The sequence below is a fragment of the Emydura macquarii genome, unplaced genomic scaffold, assembly GCF_026122565.2.
Source record: "Emydura macquarii macquarii isolate MOO-44397 ecotype Brisbane River unplaced genomic scaffold, CSIRO-AGI_Emac_v2 contig_1363, whole genome shotgun sequence".
NCBI lineage: Eukaryota > Metazoa > Chordata > Testudines > Chelidae > Emydura > Emydura macquarii.
Genome location: NW_027131500.1, coordinates 18,488,413 through 18,507,359, shown reverse-complemented (window position 1 = coordinate 18,507,359; position 18,947 = coordinate 18,488,413). Strand labels below are relative to the sequence as shown.

The 18,947-nt window shown below is 39.8% G+C and overlaps 1 protein-coding gene across 2 annotated transcripts; it reads right to left on the bottom strand.

Moving 5' to 3' along the window:
- Positions 1-812: 812 nt before the first annotated feature.
- Positions 813-17,020, bottom strand: CTSO (cathepsin O). Of its 2 annotated transcripts, none has more exons than XM_067551841.1 (8): positions 16,121-17,020; positions 14,087-14,195; positions 11,764-11,897; positions 8,683-8,850; positions 7,614-7,735; positions 5,906-6,069; positions 5,307-5,399; positions 813-2,101 (listed from the first exon to the last, which is right to left on the bottom strand). In XM_067551841.1, the coding sequence occupies exons 1-8, from the start codon at positions 16,298-16,300 to the stop codon at positions 2,013-2,015; spliced, it is 1,059 nt and encodes a 352-aa protein (XP_067407942.1). In that variant the 5' UTR covers positions 16,301-17,020; the 3' UTR covers positions 813-2,012. The 2 variants fall into 2 exon arrangements, with proteins under 2 accessions (XP_067407942.1, XP_067407943.1); XM_067551842.1 differs by having other exon boundaries at positions 2,032-2,931; positions 16,121-17,016.
- Between the last annotated feature and the right edge of the window lie 1,927 nt (positions 17,021-18,947).

Below are 18,947 nucleotides of genomic sequence, written 5' to 3'. Positions count from 1 at the left end.
TAGATGACCCTCTGGTTCTATAATTCTATGAAACAGTAGAAAAGTGTTCCAACTGGAGACAATGTACTCTGCCTCCTTTGTTTTTTAGTTTCCAAGTTTGCCTTTCAGAAACTGGGTGTTATAATAACTGCCTGTAGTTAGAACACTTTTTAGTTTCTCAACTGAGTGGCCTTACCTCATTGGTTTACAAAAGTGAAGTTGCAACCTCCTTCTTGCTAGCCTAGACACATATATTGCTACTAACTCAATTTTGCTAGCAGAAGAAGTTACCAGCAAGACAACTTAAAGTAACAGTACATTTGCACTCAGGAATTTTCCCTCCTATATTTTGATACTCCAAGATATGATTAATAGAGTCAGAGATCCCAAGGCCATAATGGACCATTATGATCATCTAGTCCGACATTCTGAATAACACAGGCCATAGAACTTCCCCACAATAATTCCAAGAGCATATCTTTTTAGAAAAACATCCAATCTTCATTTAAAAATGGTCAGAGATAGATAATCCACCATGACCCTTGATAAGTTGTTCTAATGGACAATTACTCACTGTTAAAAATTTATTCCTTATTTCTTGTCAGAATTTGCCTAGCTTCAACTTCCAGCTGTTGGATCTCAGACCTTTCTCTGCTACGTGGAAGAGCTAATTATTAAATATTTGTTCCTCAAGTAGATTCTTATAGATTGCAATCAAGTCACCCCTTAACCTTCTCTTTCTTAAGCCAGAATTATAAATGGAGCATGTCACAAACAAACAGCAAATACTGAGAGACACAGGATAAAATGGTGAGAGTTAGCAAAACTTCAAGCAAACAGAAACAGCAGCCATTATTAGAACTTCATAACACTTTTATTATCACTGTAGCACATTTGGAATATAAGAATAGGATACGAGTTCATGTTCATAATTCTTTATTTAGAAAGAATACTCTTAAAACATTCAATATCGTAAAACATTCAATATTGTAATTAGCAAAGATGTACAAATTTAACTAAGTGCAAAATATTTGTTTACAAAATCTTTTCACAATTCAGCTAAAAGTTACAAATGTGTTTTTATAAAAATGTGAATATTGATTCAAAATTATTTCTACACAGAAAAACTGGCTATGACAGACATTAACAATAAACATTCACAAAAGTTAAATAAATAAACAAACAATACTGGAATGCTTTAAAATTCAGAAATGGCATTGAGGTCTACTCATGTTCTGCAGATCAACAAGTTCAATGCCTTTATAATCACTTTTTAGAGATTCCCTCTGACCAAAACATGGAGAAGAAGAGCAGAGATAAATGAGTCTTATAGGGAAACTAATCTAGCAATCTATGGCTAGAGAGATGATCTCCATGACAAGTCAGTTAAAGATGTTTGATGGGGAAATAGAGAGAGAAAATGAGGTATCCCGTAGCCCTTCTTCATTCCCTGCTAATAATTGCTAACAGCTGACGATTAGCCCTGAAATAGGATCGACTGTTAGAAGACCGACATTAATATGTAGAAAACCAATTTAGTGAGTTATAGGCATCTTTTAGCTATGACAATCATAGTCTGAATTGCTCTTTTGCCTTTGGTAGAAGTATTGTTAATGGAGGTAGATAAGAGATTGAAGCAGGTGGCACTCCAACACATTTTAAAGAATGAAATGGCCCATGCAGATAGGGTACAGCGCATATGTTTTCATATCTCAGATTGGTTATTGCAGTACCCCTAAATGGCTAAGTGCTCTCTGCACTAATAGGTAATCAAGTACAGTGGAAGACAAGAACTATTAATTCATTCGGAATGAGCCAAAATGCCATAGGCACCTCCCAAAACAAAGTTTCTTGTCCTGAAGAGCTTCAAAACTAGATTTAATAAGACATGAGAAGCGAGGATCAAAGACACTGGAAGGGAGAGGGAGAGCAGAGATGAAGTTACATGGTAACGCAAGAAGTCATGTATACATTTTGATGGTTCCATCACTATTTGGTATGCTTTCTTTCCTTCCCCTTGCTTCTTTAAGGCTTCACCTTGCAAGTGAGATGTTAGAAGAGTTTATAATGTGGCTGCAACCTGCTTGCTTAGGTACATACTGCAGAGTGGCCCATAAGAAAGCTGAAGAGGAGAGGCAGAGAAAGTAGAAAGAGAGGAAGTCCATGTTAGTGCAAGCAGCACCTGTTGTCAAAGAACGTTATAAGAAAAGCCAATTCAGGCACCAGAAAGTGCAGGAATTATAACATTGTCATTTCACACACAATTTTTTAAAATAAAAGATGAGGAAATGGAAAGACACATTGTTTCTCCTCATATTAAAGTGTCTTCAGACTGCACCCTGTCATACTGCTAGATTTCTGGATTGCAAACCTTTAAACAACATTATTTCCTGTCATTTCTACCCCTGGTCTATTTCATTCTGAACCAGTTGTGATGTTAGTGACTTTCTAGGACTCTCACATCCATGGCAGCTAGTGGGCCTTATTTGGGACTGAGAAACTTCCAGTGCTCTGTGCTTTCCATCTAGGATTCCCATTTAAAATATTTTAATGGGTGTGCATAAAGCTCAAATTTCCAAACTGACCACCACAATGTGACTCTTGTTGCATCTTTCTTCCCCAGAACTCAGGATCAATTGTATGGTATTTTGCAGAGTTGTCTGTGCAGCCCCAATCAGCTCCCAACCGCAGCCTTCTCTAGATTTAGGGGCCCAGTCTTTGGAAGCTGAAGCATCTTCCTGAATTCTGGATGTGCCATATCTGTAATTCCCAGTGAACCAAGCCCTCCTACTAAAACAGTTCTTAAAAATTTTGAAGTAAAATATCTTCATATTGAATAAGTGTAAACTGATAGAATCCCAGTATCTGCCAAATAACTGCCAGTAGGGTGTTTTGTTGGTTTTTTGGACAGTCGGTGTCAAACAACCACAGATGAAACTGCATCTGCTATACCTAGATGAAGTAAAACACAAATTGGATGTTGAATAAATTCTAAGAACGCATTTACTTCAAACTAAACTTGCTGTCCTGAATAACCAACTGAAACTTAACCTCCAGAAGTCTTACTTCATGAGCTAGGATAGGTGAAAATGCAAAGAAATGAAACAAAACTAAATTGTTTTGTCTTTTACTCCTTTATGTTGTATGAAAACAACTACAGTTCCCACCTCTTCCCCCACAAACTAAAAGAATTCTCCTTTATTTTCTCATTAGAGATCTTGGGTTTTTTTCTTGGAGAATTTAATGCAACTTTGGTGAAGTTAGCACACACTGGATGTTGAAATGTGAGCTGTAGTTTTTCTAGCCTAGGGCCTGGGCTACACTGCCACCAGCGGTTGACGGGAGATACACAAGCTACATACTGTAGCTTGCATATCTCCTGTCGACTTACTTATGTTACCATACCGCAGTGTCTTCACTGCGCTGCGTTGATGGGAGATGCCCTCTGGTTGAAGCAGCCTCACTCTTTTCGGGGAGGTGATTAATTGTGTTACCGGACAGCACGTCCAGGATCCACTCAATCGATCCCGCTGCATCAATCCCCATGGAGCCAGCAGTGTGGACATACCCTAAGATTCAAAATCCTTTCCCTTTTCCCCTAAGGACTGGAAAAACTGCTGATAAAATTTTACCACACAGATGTGCTGTCATGTTCTAGGTCCTTCAAAGTTTACATCCAGGCCTTTCTAGAGAATTTGAGGCCCCCATACAGCATGTTCAGGGGGCCCCCTCCCATTTTATCCCCATTTCATCCCACTTACAGATGTTGGGATGGCCCTACTACAATTGTTCCTTCTTTCCCACTCTCTCATCAGCCCTCCTAAATGTCCTCCAGGAAAAAGATAGTGGACAGATAGTGTAAGTTAAACAGCCCTGTGTACTGAGGGGTGAGCATGCCATGCTTTCACCACCAAAAGCTCCAGGAGATAGTGTGACTGTATTCTAACTGAGTGCAATCATAACAGGTTCTAATCCAAAATTAGGAGGTGGGAGATAGAAGGGAACACTTCTGCATCCATGTAAGAGTCTGTCACAATCTAGTCCTAAATCCAGAACTCATATATCTATTTCAAAAAAGAAATTATGAACACAGAAAAATTAAGATTAATCGAATCTGAACTGCTCCTCTATGGTGAATTTAGAGCACATGCAATTTGGTTTTGTTTCTTTGCTGAGAAAGGTGAACTAGATTAATGTGAGAATTATTGAATTAGTGAGCTTTAATTTTACTGATTTTTCTCTTGGTCCACCTCTACAGTTGACTTGCTTTATTTATCACAACTCAAATCAACATTGTTACCACGCAGTTAGTTCATACAATAATAAATTAATATTAACAAATTTAAGTGCTAAATAAGTGCCCAATCTTCCTTCTAAGTGGGACTAGAGTCCTGGGGCCTGAATCATGTTGCTCTGATCTTTGTGTAGTTACATCAATGCAAAATAGGTACAAATGTCTTCCATTCTGATTTGATACTATTTTATACCCACTTTCCACTAGTGTAATTGATTACCCAATGCGCTGAGTAATCTCATCAGAGATATGGGGTTTTATGGTAGGCAAGTTCAAAAAATGGACACACCTAACCTGAAACAAACTAACAAAACCTAACATTGCATTACTTGCTCTCAAAATTCCTGTACAAAAGGTAGACATAATTAACTACTAATCCAATCACTGGAATCAGACATATGATCCTTGTTTGGGAATAAGGATCTGATCTTGTGAGATACTGAGTGCTTTCAATTTCTGCTGACTTCAGCCCCTCACAGAAAGTTCAAAATGCTTCAGCCCCTAAACAAAAGTTCAAAATACAAATGGCAGATGGCCTTTGTCAGGAAATTTGATGAAACTTAATTTAGGGACTATTCTTAAAAGAAAACCTGCAGGCAGGAGCCTTTCATCCTTTGCGGAATCACCAGGCTGTGCACAGGAATAAGAGTCCATGTTTGCAGATCTGCTTGCAGGACTGAGTCCTTGCATAATAAAGTTCTCTGTGTCCTTGTAATTTAACTAAACTAATATGTACTTTAACTTGTTAAAGTATAGTACTTAGCTGTTATGCCTTTACATTTCTAAAGTGCTTTATAAATATTAACTAATCATTTAAATGTATTAACTCCACTAGCAAAGATTTTGTTTTATTTACTTGTTTTTCACCTGCACTCATCTTGTCATCAACTTATAAATAAAGTGATTTTGTGATTTTACAATCTGAACTTCTGGCTGAAATGTCTTCCAGGTCCTTTCATGAACATGGACAAATATAGCCCAGCATGTGCCTTTACTGTTCAAACCAATTGTTTTGTTTGTTTATTTCACTTACCACAGACATTACTACCTATTTTAACATGGGCATAACCATCTATTCCCCATGTGTGCCCCCACGAGTTGCGTACAATCCAGTAAGGGATGCTACCTGTAAAAGAAGAGACTTTTGTAAAAAACTACACAAAATAGCAAATTTGGCAAACCTGCAAAACTCTTACTGTATTGTCTAATTTATCAATCATTGTAATGTTTCACAGTTTATACTGACTGGATGTAATAGTAGTGGAATCAACTATTAACAGTATAGCCAATGAGCAGATGTGATACTGCTGCTGCTACAGCATGGCCTCATTTTTGAGGAACTAAGACTGAAATGTTATACACTAGAGTGAGGGAATTTGTGCTTATCTATATTCTTATTGCTATGTTGTCAGTGGGGTGCTGCAAGGGTGTATTGGAGGTTTGTCTGCATAGATCACATTGCAGGTTCAGAGCCTAGATGGACCCAACATTTAACTATGTTTTGTTTTAAGATAGGAAGCTTACGTGTACTAGTTTCCAATTGCCTCATTTTCATAGAAGACAAAAGTATTTCAGTGAAGCAGAATAAATACAAAAGCCACAGGTTTGTGATTCTAGCTAATGAAACTTTACCTGATCTATCAAAACCAGTGATGAGAACAGCATGATTTGCTTTTCCACTGGAGCAGTGATACTGTATGATTCCACCCAGATAATCCTGCCAGCTAATTGCATCTACTGTCACTGCCAAAGGTCCACAGTTAACAAGTTGCTTCATCATTTTGTCTTCCTGGCCACTATGAGAAAGAAAAGAGACATAATCCAATATTGTTAGAATGTAATGTGTCAAAACGATCTCTAAGTCACGCAGCTGATTCTGTCCAATTTAATAATCAAATAACCAAGCTGTTTCCTGTGAAAGTTAAACATCACAGGTTTAAATGTCAAGATGAAAACAAGTTAAGATAGGTGATGCAAAGCAAAGAATTTGCCTCTATTAAAGAAATGACAATTAAGTAGATTTTGGGTTCAAATCTTGGGTACAATTGCAAGTACTATGTAACTGAGATTCTCCTCCTCCTCACTTAGAATGTGACTTTTGATAATCTATAAAATATATTAATATGCTATAAAGAAAACTTTAATGAGCCTTTAATATGTTTTTTGGAGCTCGAAGCAGCTTTCCTCCCATAGTGTAGTCTTTGGACAATTGGTAACCAAAACTATATTAGAATATGCATTAAACATTATATTTTAGCTAACAAAATCAGCAAGTCTAATGAAATATAACAATGTTTTAGTGAAAAAAATGTACTCTGTACAATAAATGTATTGGATAACGTCAGTCATTAGTAGGTATTTCTAATAAGTGTGTCCACTTACACTTTTTACAGTTATTTTAAATGTACTGCTCTCAAAACAAAAGCAGTTAGAGTAAGTGATTAACACTCTCTCTGAATTTTTTTTTACTGGAGTTATGCAATGGCCCTAAAAATATTCTCAGCCACTCTAAGAATGTTTAGTTTGGTTATTACCAAAATTATTTAGTAATAAAGCTACACAATTACTTATTTTTAGCTGTTTGTGTCTGGTGGTCATCCTTCTACCACTGGAATGATTTTTCATATGGTGGTTCTGAAAACAAATTATATTGTACTGAGAATAATAAAAAAATTAGAAAGTTAATTTAATACAAAAGTAAAAAGAAAACAAGTTCTCTTTACCAATTTCAGTCAATAGCAGTATTTGCTCAAGTCACATGCTGGAAAGTGAGCAGTGTTTGCAGTGAAAAGGAATGCAAATAGATATGGACTGAAGTAATCAAATGCTTGTTGATTTTTTTCAGTGAAGTTTGATGACAGCACTAGATCTGTTGTTCATGATGAATAGGTAGGTGACTTAACATTCAAAAAGTGTATGCATAAAATTCAAACCAAAGAGAGAGCCTTTTGACTTTTTAGTAGCTGAAAATGATTTTTACTCTGATCCAGACCTGAAGAAAAGCTCTGTGTAGGTTAAGAGCTTCTCTCTCACCAACAGAAGTTGGTCCAATAAAAGATATTACCTCACTCACCTCGTCTCTCTAATATCCTGGGACCGACACAGCTACAACAACACTGCATTTTACTCTGGCAGTTATTTAAAGAATTTGGACCACAAATGCTCAAAAGAATATGATTTTATATACCGCGATAGGATTAACATGTACCTTCACAACTAACTAATGCCATCAGTAAAAACAACCTTTCGCTGCCCAATGCAGTGGAGGCTCTGGCTTCACTTCATAGCAAGTGAACACAGGAAAAAGGTACAGTAAATAAAAAGAATCAATAGTGGTTACCTGAAGTCATATGCAGCATAATCTGTGATTGAAACTCCAAAATCTGAGGGCTGGAAATAATGGCACAGTCCTGTTTGAGCTTTAAAAGTGTATTGAGAATCTTTCACCAATTTTACTTGTGTCTGTAAGAAGATAAATTAATGAACATTTGGTGCTCAAGCCAAATACGGTATAAAAGCTGGTCTCTTGAAAAATCTCCAGGCATTGCTGAATTCCAACTGGTGTGGAGCCTGTGCGTTCACACACGCTAACCTCCTACAAAAGCTTAAAGAACCACTGACACTTCATCATAAGTACCTTTATAAAATACTGTGTTTGAAAACAATTAATTTTATATGGCCAAAACCTCAAGCCAGCATCTATCTGAACAGCTAGCGGCTGAGCTGGCAGAGGAACACTGAAGAAGGAATCCTTCCTCTCTAGCCACAGGGCAGCTGTAGAGCCATTCTAAACAGGCTACTTCCACTTACTGGCTAATGAAACAGTCCTCTGTACACCTTGCATGCCGTTGGTGGAGGGGAGAGGATCTATGCAGCAATGGCCCTACTCATTTCAGCTTCCTGAGCTGCCATGCTAAGAGCCCATGGAGAATGGGGATGTGCTCCCCACATAATGAAAAATTTAATTTCTTATCTGGAACTATTACTATGCTGGCTCACAATCCCCCTTACTCTTCAGGATTAGAGAGCTCTTACAATAGCATACTGAGGCATGCAAATCCACATTACGACACTTAAATCATTCATGGTAAATTGAAATGAAGATGCTGTTGAATTCCAGAGGCTGTTCTGAGGGTTGCATCCCGGAGGATTGATTTGTTACATTCATTAGTAATACATTTAAATCTTTCGCTGTACATACAGCTTTGTATGTAAGTACATATACTGTTTATATACAAACTTTGGTTACTCTGGATTCCACGTGGAATTAACTAGGTTCCAATCAGTTAGACATGCTGTAATCCATTAACATTTTGCACTACCTGCTGTTTTTTCTGTTTGTTCTTATAAAACACGTAAGTACGGAGAAACTCTAAGCAACAGTTTAAGATTTTTGAAAAGATTCAAACCTGATTCAGCCAGCTCAGCGCACTAACAGTGGAGCCACCATGGCAGCCGTAATCATTGTATGAACAGTCAATGACCTGCTGTACACTGAGTTCTTCCAGAACATTCCCTTTGATTGCATAGGCAGATTCTATTCCACCCACAACGCTGAAAGCCCAGCAGCCTCCACACTAGGGGGGAGAAAAAAATCCAATATTTGTCACTGAACAGTTTTCTGCCTACAACTGCTTAAAAAAAAAAAAAAAGGAAGTAGTTTAAAAAGAATGTTTCTTCTAATTGTTTTAATTATTGCAGCATCAGCTAAAAATCACAGTAATCAGTGTCTTCTTGAATTCAATATCATATTTTAAAATTAATTCAGCCTTTTTACTACTACTTACAGAACGATGAATTTTTTTCTGTATTCCTCCATGATTCAGCATATCTGATTTCCTAGTCTAAGAACTCTTTCTATGCTCTCCCCAGTTTGTATTTGCTAACACTAAAACAATCTCTTCAGTACACAGACCCTACACTTCTCTCTGCCCTGTGAATGATATTCTCCTAATCTGGGTTCCGATTCTTTTGTTAGGGCTGGAACTAACTTTTTTTTTTTAACCAAAACGTTTCATTTTGTTTAGAACTAGATGGACATTTTAAAAATTAATAACATGATGTGATTAATAAGGATGTATCTATTCGATTTTCAACAGTTATGTTTGAATAACGTTTGTTAGAGAAAGTTGCTTCGTCCAGTTTATATTTTGACAAGCAAGAACTACGTGAAAGAATGAAAGAAGAACATAGAGAGCTGAGGCACAAGGCATAAATAATCTCAGGAGCATGATTTAGGGTACATCTACATTGCAGTAAAACACCGCTGGCTGGCCCAGGTCAGCTGACTCAGGCTCGTGGGGCTATAAAATAGACATCAGGGCTCGGGCGAAAGCCTGGGCTCTGAGTAAGTCAAGACCTCTACACTGTAATTTTATAGCCCTACAGCCTGAGGCCCATGAGCCTGAGTCAGATGACCTGGGCCAGCCATAGGTGTTTTATTGCAGTGTTGACATATCCATAATGTCTATTATATTATGTAGAGCCAAAAGAGAATAATACTGAGTCAGGTTCTCTTCTTTGTACAAGTTACAGTTTATGCACCAGTGAATGAGGGACATCAGGGAGTGAATAATGGCTCCTCTTCCTGGTCTTGAATGTAGGTAAGAGCAGCCTAGTGTTTGCTTCAGCAGGCTATGGGACTGTAACCAGCTGGAGATAGCTGGAGCCGATTGTGCTACCCTTCTGCCCTGACACTGATATGTCCTGCCCCCTCCCAATACACAATCTCTATGGTTTTGTGGAGAAGGAGGCACTGGAATTGGGTTCTACATCTACGGGAGACTTTCCCACACTGAGGGAATCCCCAGCAGAGAGTCTGCGATCAATAGCTGCTCTCTTTTGAGCCACTAGGAGATGTAAATAACGAGGCTGGGTTTTCTTTAGAAAAATACAAAATGCTTGAGCATGTAAGTCTGGGGGTATAAATAGTTTTAGTCAATCAGACTGGAGATTTAAAAACCCTATGTATCAAGTATATACTATTATATAACACTTTAGCTTGTAGACATTATAATTGACCTCTACACAAGTAAAGGTACTCAATTGTAATGTACATGGGACTAATTCTTTTCCTTATACTGGTGCAATTTAAAAATAATACACAAGCAAAACACCAATTATATAAGGTAGTTTTGTTCTGATTATACTCCAAAAAGTAATGTTTGTTGCCTATAATCAAAGGAGGTTAGAAGTTCTTTATATATTCCAAAAGCTTCATTCTGCTGTAAAATCTAGCTAATTAGAGCTCTGTCTTATCAGTTCTTTTACAACAATTGGATTTCCTCTTTTTAATGGATTTATATTTATTTTGTTATTTTTTCAGACAAGCCTTCCCAGGCACTTGTAAAAACAACCCGTTTAAATCTCCAGAGGCTTTCCTTTTGCATGTCAGCATTGCATTCAAAGAACTGCTCCTGAGTCAGTAATACATAAAGTGTATAATAGAATTGATCTCAAAATCAGAATTTCCATCCCAAATTGGGACTAAAGTCAAAATAGCGACATTTTCACAGAACAGAAAGCTCTGAAAAACCAGAAGCGTTTTAGTGTTTTGTTTTGATACTTTTGATTGAAACAAAATATTCTAACATTCCCAAATCAGAAAATTTCATTTTAGCTGAATTGAGCACTGAGCTGTGTCCACCTGAGCGACAGGAACATGTCAGGAAAGTTGCAGTTAGGATGCCCCATGCTTCATTTGCTCTCTGCTGGATGGGGACTCCCTGGCTATGTTTTGATTTAGGATGACCAACTTGAAACAAAATATTCTGTTTAGATTTTCTCAATGGAATATCAAAAATGTTGGCAGAATAAAAATTTTCTCCACAGAAAATGTTGATTTTGCAGAAGCCACATTCTTCTGTCAAAAAAACATCTGAAAATTTCCAACTAACTCTAGTATGTAAATACATGTTAGTCACATCATTTAATGCAATTAAGGCAATTCCAGAAAATGTATTGCCATTGTTCTGGGAACTGATCCCTGTCCAGCTGTCTATCCCCTTATTCTGATCACTGTTATCATAGTGCCCTTCTTAAACGACATTTTAAATTTACATAGTGCCTTTCATTTAGAAGCATCCTAAAATACTGTATATAAGAATTCAAACATCCACCATGGAAATACAGCCATCTTGGAGGACAAATAAACCAATTTTTTTAGCAGAGCATAGCAGCACTAGTGTACAGCAAATAAACTGAAACTACAGCGTGAGTTTTAGGTAGGCAAAATATAATCACCATAATTTGAATATTAACAGGACCCTTAGATTAAGCCTTCTTTTAATCAATGCCAGTCACTGTCAAGCTATGAATTGAACAGACAATGATTTATGCTGTGATACATCATATGCCATGCAGAACTCCTTTTCAAACCTGAGTATTCCACCAGGAACAGTTCAGGTAGGAGAAATGTATTAATCCCAGTCCATAATATGTGCAACAATAAAATACTGAGTGTTAGGAAGAAAAGAAAATCTAGAGCTTACTGTTTGCTGATTTCTCACTTGTGTGACAACATTCTTGTCCCTCCAATCAAACTTAGTTGGTAATGGTATTTCCTTTTTCTTCAGCACTTCTGTGTATCTGGGAACTTCGTACGGTCTGCCTCTTAAATAAATAGCTAAACACAGACACACACAAACTATTATAGTTTAAAAATAATTTATATAACATTACAGAAAGAACACTAGAAAGTTATTATAATCTTTTTATAAGCTGTAGTTTTGAGTGCTATACAGCATTTTAAATTATTTTCAAGTGTATAAAGATAAAATTCAAGTAATCCAAAACAGACAATATATTCTAGATCTATTTTAAAATATTCTGTATTCCTAGCAAAGGAATATCTCTTGAATTTGAATGTGGTCCTATCTATTAGGGGTTCTATTAGAGCTGGTCAAAAAAAAATTGACCAAAACTTGATTTTTGGGAAAATAACTGATTTTTTTTTTCCACTTTGAAATTTTTTCACAAAATTTTTTATTTTTCATTTAGGTAGAAAAATCCCATTTATTATTAATTTTTCCTTTCCTCCCACTCCCTTCCCCACTGGCAAAAAGAGGGAGGGAATAAAAACAAGGAACAAGCACTGAAAAACAAAGTGCTGTCAAATGAAAATTTTCATTAAAATATTTATTGCAAATCAAACCTCACTTTTCAGCAAAAATATTTTTTGATCTGTTCTAGGTCTTACTGGCTTGTTCCAGTGTCCATTTCACACATCATTTCAGTCTAGGTCACCATTTTTTCTTCCAAAAGGCTAATGGGTTGAAAAAAAAGGCCCATTTATTTCAATAGATCAACCCACCAAGATTTTGGCCACAGCAGATAGCTAATTGCAAGCAAACGTACAGCTGTGGCATGGCAAAGCTTTCCCAGTTTAGATGATGTACTGTTTTCAGTTCCATAAAGTGATGAAGAATAGCTTCACAAGGGAAGGATTTAAACCCTCAAAAGTGTATAACATATACATTTATGAATGTCATAGTCAGTAGTCACTTAAGGCACACATTTGTCTAAGCCCAGTGGACTGTGACTAAGGAGATCTGGGTTCTATGCCCGGCTGTGCCACTGGCCTACTGAGTGTCATTTAACAAATCACCTCGCCGCTATGTGCCTCAGTTTCCCCATCTGAAAAATGGGGATAATGACACCTAATGATAAAAAGAACTATATAAGAGCTAGGTATCATTATTACTGTGTTATAAACAGGTAATAGTCAAGACAGTTTAGGATTTAGGGCAAAAGAAGACTGATTTTTTAAAAAGCCAAGGGCATTAATTTTACTCTTTTTTGTATCAGATTTTGTAAAATTGTTGCTTTGTATGTCTGAACATCGCCAACAGCGATCCCTTGTGGTCAAGGATGATCTCTTTCACATGTTTTGTTTTATGTAGGTCCTTTGGTGACTGAGAAGTCTTATCCTTGAGCCACAGACTCATTGGCAGATGTTGCAGATGGTGTTGGAAGGCAGAGCTGGGCCACAATTACTACATGACAGTTGTCTGTCCTTTCTTTTCTAGCATTTTTGTGACACCAAGGCGAAGCAATTTTCCTCAACAGTGGTACATAAAACAGTCTATACATAAAAATCATACTCTCTGACCTTCGACTTGAAATATAATTTTATTTGTGTGGTTGTGTTGGACAGAGGTGTGGTGGGCTGGCAATGAAGCTTCCATCCAAACCTCTTTCGCTGATTGGCAATTCCATTGTGTCATCAATATGGTCAGATCCAAAGCTCATTTAAGTCATTGATAGTTTTTCCCTTTACTTCCGTGGGCTTTGGATCAGGCACTAAATTGGAAAGTCAGTTCTACAAAGCCTACAAATGATTTAATACAGCTAGCTAGACATTTATAGAAAACCTGTGTCTCTCTTTAAGGACTGTCACAATGCAGAAGCGTTTTCAGTCAATCTCTGAGAACTCCTAGATGTTGTCTCACTCACTCAGCATAAAATCAGTTCAGCACAATTCTTTTAATACTTTGTGTATAGCAGGTAGGCCTTTCAACATGATGGTGTAGCTAAAGGACCTTCTTAAGTACTAATGGAAAGAAACAGGAAACAGTCTGGTTTCTGAATCAGATTCAAGCTCTGTGACAATCCAACCTTGCAAACTCAAATGAATCTGGAGAGCACTGCTGTTGCATCCAAAAATACTTACAAGCAGAGACTTTAATCAGTACTAACCATAGTTAGCTGTTTGCTAATTTGAAACAACTTGTTAATATGACAAGAAGAGGGGAGGGCAAGAATTACAGAGCAAAATAATAAGAATATGAGATTGGCAGCATGCTAGTTCTTTACCTTTAAAATCTTCAGGAAACAAGTGAGAAAACTGATTTATTCCATAGAAAGCAGTCGTGTTGTCATCTGATGATAAAGAATTTAAACTCTTAATTCTTTTAATACTTTCCTAGAAAAGAAAATTACAAACTCCTGAATTTCTATTCATTTAAGACATGCAACCATCTTCGCAGGGTTTGTAGAGTTTATTCAACATTTACATGTTGGAGATGCATGGGCATTGATGCTGGGCAAAAGTTTTGTTAGATCAAGGCTGACACCTCATGGTGGAAATGAAAAGTAGAGGTAGCTGTTTGGAGAAATCTTTCCTTCAAATTGAGCCAAGGTTTTGTGGCTCAGGAAATCCAAAGCTGTGCCTCTACCATTATTTTGAAAACCTACCATAGTAAAGGAAGATTTCAGTTTTCATTTTCATTAAAATGACAATGCAAACTTGAGCACACAATGGTGAATGAGGCCCAAAATGTTTTCAGTACTCTGACTAAATATCCTTTCTTTCCTGAATTGCTCCATTTGTAATCACTTGTCACATGCAATGTTACAATTCCACTACAGGGTAGACAGGGTAGACAAGACATAGGAAGTCAGATTCTTCATTATATTTTGCCTTGTGTTAGCTATGTCCATGCAAAGAATACATCAGATGCTACTGTTCTGATTTGCTTATATTTCACACCCACTTATCACGTTTGTAAATAACACAAGGCGCAAGATAGTGGAGAATAAGGCATATATTTAATGTGGAAAGCCAGGCATAAATTTAAAAGTCTGTTTAATTCTTTCTTTATACAACAAAAAGCAAAAACCCACAATTTGCTCCCCTTTCCAGATCACCTTTAAAAGGTATGTGAGGTTCATAAGCCTTGTCCCTGTTTCACCACATGCCATATAATCCCCTCACCACACAACACTGATTGAGTTTCACATATAATCCTTCCTTCCAGATACAGAATCTAGAATGGCCAGATATTCAAGATGGAGGGGGGGAGGAATGGGGGAGCCAACAGGAATGGGGGAGCCAACAGCCAGCCAGGCAGAGTTGAAGGGTTCCGCGAAAAAGCAGAACTGCGCTGCTGAAAGTAACAGAAATCGCGCGCCACCGAACAGCTGATCGCGCCACCGAAAAGGGGAAGATTTCCTGGACTTGTCGGCAGAGGGTGTGGCATTGTCATGCAAGGGTGCCACGGCGAAATATAATTGAGAAACACTGGTGTAGAAAGACTTTGCTAACAGATGAATCAAAAGCTACAGCAGCAATCAACTGAGGAGCCCCAGAACCCCATTCTCTGGCTCTGCCCTGTCTGCTCCCCCGACATGGGACTGGGCCGAACCAGCCAGCCACACCCCCTTGCTACTCCCCAGTACTTTCTCTCTTCCCAGGGCAAGATGTCCACCCCTCCTTGTTTCCACGTGCTGCCACAACCTGATACAACTTGTCGCAACTGGCTGACCCATGGCAGAGGGGTCCTGGCCTGGCCATTGTCTGTGTGTGTGTGGCTGGAGAAAGGCCCCTCCGCCCTCTCGTGGTCTCTGTAATGATCACACACCCTGGTTCCCTCATCAAAATACATGAGTAACACATGGGGGAAACTGAGGCACACACCCAGCACTCAGAAAACCCAGCCTGATGCTCTGGGGAGGGACTATGCTTTTCGACTCAGCAGGCGCGGTCATGAAATCTTTAATTTTCAGGCCACACCCCCACGATTCAAATAAAGCTCCATCCTCGGGTGTGTGGACCCGAGGGAAGGGGGTGTCCCCCTCCGGATTTGTTCTGGCAGGCACAGGCAGAAGCTGGGGGTAGGAGGCCCCGGGCTGGGAAGGTAGCCATGGGCAGATCAGCTGGCTCCGGGGCGGCACACAGGCCGGGCGGGGAGTGCACTGGGGGCGGCAGGGTGCAGGCCTGGGAGGCTGTTTAGGGGAGCAGCAGGCAGAGACGAGGGGGGCGGCCGGGGAGGTGGTAGCTGACATAACCCAACCACCCCCCTCCCCGATAACCCCTTCCCCGTGAGCGCAGGAGCCGCCGGTACCTACCCGCAGGGCGGCCTCCTCCCGCCCATTCCGGCTGCCCCAGCGAGCCTGGCTGAAGCCGGGCAGCTCCGTGCGGCCGCCGCTGCCGCTCCCCGGTGGCTGGATCCCCGAGGGCGCTGGGGAGGAGCCGCCCCCGCCGGGGAGCAGGTGGCACAAGAAGCAGAGCCCCAGCAGCAGCTTCATGGAGCGCGGGGCTGCTCACCGCGCCGCCACCGCCCAAGCCCCCGGCCGGGAGGGGATCGCGCCGGGCGCGGAGGGAGCTACTTTCCCTTTCGCTTTCCAGGCTCCGGCGACTCCGCCTCCGCCGCCTCCTGTGGCTGTGTGGAGCGCGGCGCTGCGGGGCTCCTCATCCCTAGAGCCAGCCCCTCCCGCCACACACACACACACGCTGCCTGGCTCTACTGTCTGATACTTTCAGCAGCCCGCAGAGCAGATGCCATGGAGGGAGCCTCTCGCGCCCTGTTTTAGCAAGGGCTGCCAAACTCCATGCTGCAGGCCTCAATGCAGCCGCTATTGGGGGCGAGACTCTCCTGTGGGTAGATTAGCATCACACATTTGCCGACTGTGGGGTTCTTACAGCTTTTCCGGAGGGCTGGGACTGCCCCATGTTGGAGACAAAGACGCTGGAATAGTAGTCTGAGCCAGTCTGCTAATTCCAATGTTCCTAAATGGGCCCTCTGCTTTCCTGACTACCTTAAAATAGCCCTAAGGTTTCCAGCAGTTTTGTTGGACTGGTTTGTATGGTTTTACCTTGGCTAATCAACTTTATTGTTTGGTTTCTTGGGGATTTTGTTTTTCCTGTTTTTTTTTAGGTTGTCACTTAATCCTGCGACCCATTAATTACACCCATGTTTAACATTAAGGACTTCAGTCTCATTACATTCCGTGGGACCAGTCAGGAGTTTAAAATTAAACATGTGGGTATGTGTTTGCAGGACTGGTGCCTATGTCTGTTTATGCTCTGTGAGTATATGTGAAAAGGACAAAAATCCTTTTGTAAATTTCTGTCACTTACACTCTAGCAGGTAAATGTTTTAGGTATTTCAGGTTTTACTTATAAATTGTGTGTTTAAATGATTATGTTTATTGCATTGCTTTTTAACTGTTTTGATTTCTTAAACATTTCTGCTCCTTCCCTCATGTATTTGTTAAAGCATAATAAAAATCTAGAAAGGTATTCTCTTTCCTGTCTCACCAGCCATAACACACCTAGCCAAACTTGTGATTCTGTAGGTAGGAAGTAGGGTTGTTTAGCTGAATCTGAAGGTGTATGGTCTGAACCATGAAGCTGGTTTCTTTTGCTTGTACAGTATAATATAACTACAAATTTTGTGTCATAGTATCTGCTTTTAAAAATCAAGTTAAGTAGTAGTGCTGATGACCTTTTGTGAGATTCAGTGCTTCTGCTGACAATACAAACATAAATGAAAAAATATATCATATAAATGCAACGTAAGACTTGTAAATGTCATTTCTGGACTACTATATATGAAGTGTCTAGCTTACAAGCATTTGTTCAGGCTTTCAAAGAAGTTACTTGTCATTGTAGCACCTCCAATTATGCTGAGATGAAATGTTGCAATCAAAAATAGCTGCCTTTCCCTCTCCTCTCTGCCCCCAAAAGTTGGGAAAACAAAGAATAGGGTAACTGAGAAAACTACCAAAAAAAAAATGAAGTAAGGGTCAGCCATTAATACAGGGCATTGTTCTATTATCAATGAATAGATGGGAGGGTTGGGGAATATTTTGGTGTATTGGATGGGGTAGGAGGTACTGGAAAGGGATGGTATCCCTATGGAGACAGAATTAAGGTTGTAGGAAGTGGACTATGGTGTACACCAGTTGTAGTGGTATGCTAAGTGTATTTGGAGGGGTGGGGGAAGAAACCATAGAGAATGGAGAAACCATAGAAGGGACCTCAGGAGGTCGTCTAGTCCAACCACCTCCTCAAAGCAGGACCAACCCCAGCTAAATCATCCCAGAAAGGGTTTTGTCAAGCTGCACCCAAAACTAGACCCAATACTCCAAATGTGGTCTCATCAGGGCCGAATATAGGGGAATAATCACATCTCTCAATCTGCTGGCAATGCTTCTACTAATGCAGCCAATAGGCCATTAACCTTCTTGGCAATAAGAGCAGAATGTTGATTCATATCCAGCTTTTTGTCCATTGTGACCACCAGGTCCTTTTCTGCAGAACTGCTACCTAGCCTGTCGGTCCCCAGTCTGTAGCTGTGCATGGGAATCTTCTGCCCTAAGTGCAGGACTCTGCACTTGTCCTTGTTGAACATCATCAGATCTCTTTTGGCCCGATCCTCCAATTTGTCTAGGCCACTCTGTATCCTATCCCTGCCCTTCAGCATATCTACCACTCCCCCCAGCTTAGTGTCATCTGCAAACTTGCTGAGGGTGCAATCCACTCCATCCTCCAGATCATTAATGAAGATGTTGAACAAAACCAGCCCCAGCACCAACCTCTTGGGCACTCCACTTACTACTGGCTGCCAACCAGATATTGAGCCTTGATTGCTACCTGTTGAGCCTGATGATCTAGCCAGCTTCTTATAGTCCATTCATCCAACCCATGCTTCTTTAACTTTCCAATAAGAATACTGTGGGAAACTGTATCAAAAGCTTTGCTGAAGTCAAGGTATATCATGTCCACCACTTTTCCCACATCCACAGAGCCAGTCATGTCATCATAAAAGGCAATCAGGTTGACCAAGCATGATTTGCCTTGGTGAATTCATGCTGACTGTTCCTGATCACCTTCCTCTCTTCCAGGTGTCTCAAAATTGATTCCTTGAGGACCTGCTCCATGATTTTTCTG

What these genes read in the sequence shown, in the direction of transcription:
- CTSO (XM_067551841.1), bottom strand. Translation starts at nt 16,300, where the DNA reads ATGAAGCTGCTGCTGGGGCTCTGCTTCTTGTGCCACCTGCTCCCCGGC. An exon ending in TATGCTGCATATGACTTCAG is followed by an intron (nt 6,070 to 7,613) that starts GTAACCACTATT and finishes TCTTTCTCATAG; the next exon opens with TGGCCAGGAAGACAAAATGA. An exon ending in AATAGGTAGTAATGTCTGTG is followed by an intron (nt 2,102 to 5,306) that starts GTAAGTGAAATA and finishes TCTCCTCTTCAG; the next exon opens with CTTTCTTATGGGCCACTCTG.